Below are 7,674 nucleotides of genomic sequence, written 5' to 3'. Positions count from 1 at the left end.
ATGGATTCCTGTTGGTGGGGGTCGTTGGGAGCAGAACTGTTCTGGTTCCTTTCATTTTCCCAATCGGACAGGCACATGTTGGTTGAGTGAAAGAGCTAGGATGTCTGATTGGGAATTTGTCCAGAAGGGTTTTAAAATTATTGGCCAAGGATTAACCTTAGGTATCAGAGAGGCCGTTAAGGTGGTCGCCCAGGGAGCAATGGGTGTTGCCTCTCTGATAATCTCTGAATTATGGGTTTACGCCAAGGTCCCTGTGATCGTAGGAGGGGTCCTGGTGATGTTATCTGTTTGTGTTAAACTCATGCATCTTTTGAAGTGTTTTGCCAGCTGCAACAGGAGATCTGCTAATCAGCCCCGATGGCAGGAGGAAGGGCCTCCTGAGTCAATTAGATTGGGACCACGTGGACGCCGGGCACTCAGGAACAGAGCTGCACGCAGGTAGCATCTCCCTTGAAGAGAAAGTTCTCAAGGTATCATGGCCCGTGCAGAATCTCCACGTGAGGTATTTGGAGAAGCAGATGAGGATGTGCTGATTACCTCGGTAAGACTGTCTCTATTAGGTTAATCTTACCGGCGAGATATGCTAATATTAGATGCACAAGAGGCCTAGCTGAGGACTCTTGGAACGTTGATGTGATAACTTCTGCTTAATGCATGATGAGAGAATGATTGGTACATCCTGTTATCTGATCAGGATGGAAAGGCCCACTTATTTATTGTGGTTACTAATTTGCATGCTGTAACTTGTGTAATTCCTGCGGGAAGCAGTGAAGACCTGTGACCTGCATTAGAGGTCTCTAGGATTTTTACATACCTATTAGTGGCATGTTTTATATCATTATATGGATGTGTTGTACTAACAGAATTAATGATGAAGAAGTGTCTGGCTGCATTTTGTGAGAAAGACCTGACCTCAAGTTCACAGAGGATGGTAGGGTGCTGCTGACCCCTAGTGGGGTCATAAAGGTCATGTGTGACTGGTACCAGAACCAAGGTCTGTTTAGTGTCTCTGTGTGTGTTTTTAGGTTGATGAATCAGAGGATCTATTGCCTGGCCCAGACTCTCAGGAGATGCTGGTGCTGCCACCCAGTGGACAGAAGCCGCTGGTGAACAAGCGACGTCAGCCTGGGGTGATACCACCCAAGAGAGTTTCACTTTACGGGCTGGTGGATGGTAAACCTGTAAGGATAAACCCGAATGGACCGTGGAACGCACATGTTTGGGAACGTATTGTGTTGGTCTCTGATGGTACCAGTCATAAAGGGACTCGAGTGGCGAGGAGGGAGAAGATTCTTCAGAGAATTACACGCTCGACTCTAGTTAAGCATTTTGATTGTGTCAGGCGCGATGTGTCACGGGGCCAGACGCGCTTGCCCTGTGCACTCTCTCATTTCAGAGAGGGCGACGTCGACTGGTGCTGGATCAGTACACCCCACAACGACTACGTGCAGGAGGGCGAAGAGCCAAGGCGTGTGGTCAGGATGCAACCATCACCTGCTAAAGTGGACGTTCCGATGCAGGAAGTGAGCCCTCCGGAGTTCGATCTGCGTCGGCAGCTTCAGGCCGCTCCGTCTGTCCAGGCCATAGTACCACCAGTGATGAATGCAATAAATCCACATGTTTACTTGTATCCAGGAAATTTGAATATGCAGTATTTCCCGCAGTTTATGCCATTTAACGAAGCTTGGTTTCAAGGGGGGTGTTGAATAAAGATTTTCGATTCCTCCAGACCTGTCTTATTATATAATAGCAGTTCTGGATTACATCTCAAATCTGTATGTTAGTGAAACCAGGCTTCAGGGTTCAGCTAGAGGTCTGTGTGTGGTGATTTGACTCCTGATCTCATGCTGCCATAAATGATGTGTGTGTTTCAACTAATCTGCTATCCATGACAAATTTATGTTGTAGTTTAACCTTGTATCGACTTTTTATGGTGTAGCCTAGGATGTGATAAGAACTTCAGGGACACGTATAGAGATGTTTATGTTTGACTTCCTTTGATCTGAGCTGAAGAAGGAAGAAGGAGGAGGGAAGACCCCCGCCCATCTGACTGATACCGGAGGGGGCTGGGAGAGGACCCAAGGCCGGAGAATGTTTCCGAGGCAGGGGTTGCCATGGAGACGGAAGGGGGGCTAGGAGGAGAGAGTTGAGGAGAATAAAAGGGTGAGGGCTCCGTGGAGAGGAGGTCGGTCTGGGGCTTTTTGGGTGTTTGGGAAGAGTTCGGAGGACAACTGTAACGGTTGAGTGATCTGACCCGCTGCGTCGGGAAATCTGGAATATTTTTACTTCATCATATAAAATAAAATATTTGCTCCTTCATATAAGGGGCTTTAAACGGAATTTCCAGCCTGGGGTCTCCAATCGTGTCGTGTAACAGCTGAAAGGTGAGGCGCTGGTTACTTCTAATCCCACTCCAAGAGGTTAACACTTAAACTTAAAATCTTTAACCTGGGCATAGCATAAGCTGCAGGTGACTGAGTTGTGGTGAAGTTATAACAAGAGTCTTCCTTTGTGCTGCTAAAGTATGTTTGCCAGAGTCTAAATCTAGGTAAAGATGATCGCTGATTAGCTCACAGAGGTGTAAGCTCAGACTGGATTCACGCTCACGCACAAATAGAATTACAAGTCAACCCTGAGACGTAGTGTTTATTAAAGAGTCAGCTAGTTTGGGAGGATGACTTGTAACATCACTACTCAGTCTGACTGAGCGCCTCCAGGAGAGAGGCCCAAGCAAGACGCGCCCCGAGGAGCGTCTTGCCACATGTCAACAATGGGTCTTACTGAGGGCCTCCAGGAGAGAAGCCCAAGCAAGACGCGCCCCGAGGAGCTTCTTGCCACATGTCAGCACTCGGTCTGACTGAGCGCCTCCAGGAGAAAGGCCAAAGCAAGACGCGCCCCGAGGAGCGTCTTGACACATGTCAACACTGGGTCTGACAGAGGGCCTCCATGAGAGAGGCCCAAGCAAGACGCGCCCCGAGGAGTGTCTTGCCACATGTCAACACTGGGTCTGACAGAGGGCCTCCAGGAGAGAGGCCCAAGCAAGACGCGCCCTGAGGAGTGTCTTGCCACATGTCACCACTTGGTCTGACTGAGCGCCTCCAGGAGAGAGGCCCAAGCAACACGCGCCCCGAGGAGCGTCAAGCCACATGTCACTACTCAGTCTGACTGAGCGCCTCCAGGAGAGAGGCCCAAGCAAGACGCGCCCCGAGGAGCGTCTTGCCACGTGTCAACACTGGGTCTGATTGAGGGCCTTCTGGAGAGAGGCCCAAGCAAGACGCGCCCCGAGGAGCGTCTTGCCACATGTCAACAATGGTTCTTACTGAGGGCCTCCAGGAGAGAAGCCCAAGCAAGACGCGCCCCGAGGAGAGTCTTGCCACATGTCAACACTCGGTCTGACAGAGGGCATTCAGGAGTGAGGCCCAAGCAATACGCGCCCCGAGGAGCGTCTTGCCACATGTCACCACTGGGTCTGAATGAGCGCCTCCAGGAGAGAGGCCCAACCAAGACGCGCCCCGAGGAGTGTCTTGCCACATGCCAACACTGGGTCTGACTGAGCGCCTCCAGGAGAGAGGCCCAAGCAAGACGCGCCCCGAGGAGCGTCTTGCCACGTGTCAACACTGGGTCTGACTGAGCGCCTCCAGGAGAGAGGCCCAAGCAAGATGCGCCCCGAGGAGCGTCTTGCCACATGTCAACACTGGACTGACTGAGCGCCTCCGGGAGAGAGGGCCAAGCAAGACGCGCCCCGAGGAGCGTCTTACCACATGTCAACACTGGGTCTGACTGAGCGCCTCCAGGAGAGAGGCCCAAGAAAGACGCGCCCCGAGGAGCGTCTTGCAACATGTCAGCACTGGGTCTGACTGAGCGCCTCCAGGAGAGAGGCCCCAGCAAGACGCGCCCCGAGGAGCGTCTTGCCTTGAGTCAGCAATCGGTCTGACTGAGCGCCTCTAGGAGAGAGGCCCAAGCAAGACGCGCCCCGAGGAGCGTCTTGCCACATGTCAACAATGGGTTTGACTGAGGGCCTCCAGGAGAGAGGCCCAAGCAAGATGCGCCCGGAGGAGCGTCTTGCCACATGTCAACACTGGGTCTGACAGAGGGCCTCCAGGAGAGAGGCCCAAGCAAGACGCGCCCCGAGGAGCGTCTTGCCACATGTCACCTCTGGTTCTGACTGAGCGCCTCCAGGAGAGAGGCCCAAGCAAGACGCGCCCCGAGGAGCGTCTTGCCACATGTCAACACTGGGTCTGTCTGAGCGCCTCCAGGAGAGAAGCCCAAGCAAGACGCGCCCCGAGGAGTGTCTTGCCACATGTCAACAATGGGTCTGACTGAGGGCCTCCAGGAGAGAAGCCCAAGCAAGACGCGCCCTGAGGAGCGTCTTGACACATGTCAACACTGGGTCTGACAGAGGGCCTCCAGGAGAGAGGCCCAAGCAAGACGTGCCCCGAGGAGCGTCTTGCCACATGTCACCACTGGGTCTGACTGAGCGCCTCCAGGAGAGAGGCCCAAGCAAGACGCGCCCCGAGGAGCGTCAGGCCACATGTCACTACTCAGTCTGACTGAGCGCCTCCAGGAGAGAGGCCCAAGCAAGACGCGCCCCGAGGAGCGACTTGCCACATGTCAACACTGGGTCTGACAGAGGGCCTCTAGGAGAGAGGCCCAAGCAAGACGCGCCCCGAGGAGTGTCTTGCCACATGTCACCTCTGGTTCTGACTGAGCGCCTCCAGGAGAGAGGCCCAAGCAAGACGTGCCCCGAGGAGCGTCTTGTCACATGTCAACACTTGGTCTTTCTGAGCGCCTCCAGGAGAGAAGCCCAAGCAAGACGCGCCCCGAGGAGCGTCTTGCCACATGTCAACAATGGGTCTGACTGAGGGCCTCCAGGAGAGATGCCCAAGCAACACGCGGCCCGAGGAGCGTCTTGCCACATGTCATTACTCGGTCTGACTGAGCGCCTCCAGGAGAGAGGCCAAAGCAAGACGCGCCCCGAGGAGTGTCTTGACACATGTCAACACTGGGTCTGACAGAGGGCCTCCATGAGAGAGGCCCAAGCAAGGCGCGCCCCGAGGAGTGTCTTGCCACATGTCAACACTGGGTCTGACAGAGGGCCTCCAGGAGAGAGGCCCAAGCAAGACGCGCCCCGAGAAGTGTCTTGCCACATGTCACCACTTGGTCTGACTGAGCGCCTCCAGGAGAGAGGCCCAAGCAACACGCGCGCCGAGGAGCGTCATGCCACATGTCACCACTTGGTCTGACTGAGCACCTCCAGGAGAGAGGCCCAAGCAACACGCGCCCCGAGGAGCGTCAGGCCACATGTCACTACTCATTCTGACTGAGCGCCTCCAGGAGAGAGGCCCAAGCAAGACGCGCCCCGAGGAGCGTCTTGCCACGTGTCAACACTGGGTCTGATTGAGGGCCTTCTGGAGAGAGGCCCAAGCAAGACGCGCCCCAAGGAGCGTCTTGACACATGTCACCACTTGGTCTGACTGAGCGCCTCCAGGAGAGAGGCCCAAGCAACACGCGCCCCGAGGAGCGTCAGGCCACATGTCACTACTCAGTCTGACTGAGCGCCTCCAGGAGAGAGGCCCAAGCAAGACGCGCCCCGAGGAGCGTCTTGCCACATGTCAACAATGGGTCTTACTGAGGGCCTCCAGGAGAGAAGCCCAAGCAAGACGCGCCCCGAGGAGCTTCTTGCCACATGTCAGCACTCGGTCTGACTGAGCGCCTCCAGGAGAAAGGCCAAAGCAAGACGCGCCCCGAGGAGCGTCTTGACACATGTCAACACTGGGTCTGAAAGAGGGCCTCCATGAGAGAGGCCCAAGCAAGACGCGCCCCGAGGAGTGTCTTGCCACATGTCAACACTGGGTCTGACAGAGGGCCTCCAGGAGAGAGGCCCAAGCAAGACGCGCCCTGAGGAGTGTCTTGCCACATGTCACCACTTGGTCTGACTGAGCGCCTCCAGGAGAGAGGCCCAAGCAACACGCGCCCCGAGGAGCGTCAAGCCACATGTCACTACTCAGTCTGACTGAGCGCCTCCAGGAGAGAGGCCCAAGCAAGACGCGCCCCGAGGAGCGTCTTGCCACGTGTCAACACTGGGTCTGATTGAGGGCCTTCTGGAGAGAGGCCCAAGCAAGACGCGCCCCGAGGAGCGTCTTGCCACATGTCAACAATGGTTCTTACTGAGGGCCTCCAGGAGAGAAGCCCAAGCAAGACGCGCCCCAAGGAGCTTCTTGCCACATGTCAGCACTCGGTCTGACTAAGCGCCTCCAGGAGAGAGGCCAAAGCAAGACGCCCCCCGAGGAGCGTCTTGACACATGTCAACACTGGGTCTGACAGAGGGCCTCCATGAGAGAGGCCCAAGCAAGACGCGCCCCGAGGAGTGTCTTGCCAAATGTCAACATTGGGTCTGACTGAGCGCCTCCAGGAGAGAAGCCCAAGCAAGACGCGCCCCGAGGAGCTTCTTGCCACATGTCAGCACTCGGTCTGACTGAGCGCCTCCAGCAGAGAGGCCAAAGCAAGACGCGCCCCGAGGAGCGTCTTTCCACGTGTCACCACTGGGTCTGACTGAGCGCCTCCAGGAGAGAGGCCCAAGCAAGATGCGCCCCGAGGAGCGTCTTGCCACATGTCAACAATGGGTCTGACTGAGCGCCTCCAGGAGAGAGGGCCAAGAAAGACGCGCCCCGAGGAGCGTCTTACCACATGTCAACACTGGGTCTGACTGAGCGCCTCCAGGAGAGAGGCCCAAGAAAGACGCGCCCCGAGGAGCGTCTTGCCACATGTCAGCACTGGGTCTGACTGAGCGCCTCCAGGAGAGAGGCCCCAGCAAGACGCGCCCCGAGGAGCGTCTTGCCTTATGTCAGCACTCGGACTGACTGAGCACCTCCAGGAGAGAGGCCCAAGCAAGACGCGCCCCGAGGAGTGTCTTGACACATGTCAACAATTGGTCTGACTTAGGGCCTCCAGGAGAGAGGCCCAAGCAAGATGCGCCCGGAGGAGCGTCTTGCCACATGTCAACACTGGGTAAGACAGAGGGCCTCCAGGAAAGAGGCCCAAGCAAGACGCGCCCCGAGGAGTGTCTTGCCACATGTCACCACTGGGTCTGACTGAGCGCCTCCAGGAGAGAGGCCCAAGCAAGACGCGCCCCGAGGAGCGTCAGGCCACATGTCACTACTCAGTCTGACTGAGCGCCTCCAGGAGAGAGGCCCAAGCAAGACGCGCCCCGAGGAGCGTCTTGCCACATGTCAACACTGGGTCTGACAGAGGGCCTCCAGGAGAGAGGCCCAAGCAAGACGCGCCCCGAGGAGTGTCTTGCCACATGTCAGCACTCGGTCTGACTGAGCACCTCCAGGAGAGAGGCCCAAGCAAGACGCGCCCCGAGGAGTGTCTTGACACATGTCAACAATTGGTCTGACTTAGGGCCTCCAGGAGAGAGGCCCAAGCAAGATGCGCCCGGAGGAGCGTCTTGCCACATGTCAACACTGGGTAAGACAGAGGGCCTCCAGGAAAGAGGCCCAAGCAAGACGCGCCCCGAGGAGCGTCTTGACACATGTCAACACTGGGTCTGACAGAGGGCCTCCATGAGAGAGGCCCAAGCAAGACGCGCCCCGAGGAGTGTCTTGCCACATGTCAACACTGGGTCTGACAGAGGGCCTCCAGGAGAGAGGCCCAAGCAAGACGCGCCCTGAG

General features: G+C 56.5%; 1 protein-coding gene across 3 annotated transcripts; it reads left to right on the top strand.

The window, feature by feature from the left end:
• Positions 1-406: 406 nt before the first annotated feature.
• Positions 407-2,340, top strand: LOC129156980 (uncharacterized). 3 transcript variants are annotated; one of them, XM_070553462.1, is made up of 3 exons: positions 473-541; positions 864-931; positions 1,026-2,340. In XM_070553462.1, the coding sequence occupies exons 2-3, from the start codon at positions 869-871 to the stop codon at positions 1,704-1,706; spliced, it is 744 nt and encodes a 247-aa protein (XP_070409563.1). In that variant the 5' UTR covers positions 473-541; positions 864-868; the 3' UTR covers positions 1,707-2,340. The 3 variants fall into 3 exon arrangements, with proteins under 3 accessions (XP_070409562.1, XP_070409563.1, XP_070409564.1); XM_070553461.1 differs by lacking the exon at positions 864-931 and having other exon boundaries at positions 407-541; XM_070553463.1 differs by lacking the exon at positions 473-541 and having other exon boundaries at positions 1,005-2,340.
• Positions 2,341-7,674: the final 5,334 nt, after the last annotated feature.

The sequence above is a fragment of the Nothobranchius furzeri genome, chromosome 7 (assembly GCF_043380555.1).
Source record: "Nothobranchius furzeri strain GRZ-AD chromosome 7, NfurGRZ-RIMD1, whole genome shotgun sequence".
NCBI lineage: Eukaryota > Metazoa > Chordata > Actinopteri > Cyprinodontiformes > Nothobranchiidae > Nothobranchius > Nothobranchius furzeri.
This window is presented reverse-complemented; position numbering and strand designations above follow the sequence as displayed.

Bases quoted from the DNA above. Each gene is read 5' to 3' on its own strand.
- LOC129156980 (XM_070553461.1), top strand. From the start codon at position 476: ATGGCCCGTGCAGAATCTCCACGTGAGGTATTTGGAGAAGCAGATGAG. The intron at 542-1,025 runs GTAAGACTGTCT...GTGTGTTTTTAG, and splicing joins AGGATGTGCTGATTACCTCG to GTTGATGAATCAGAGGATCT.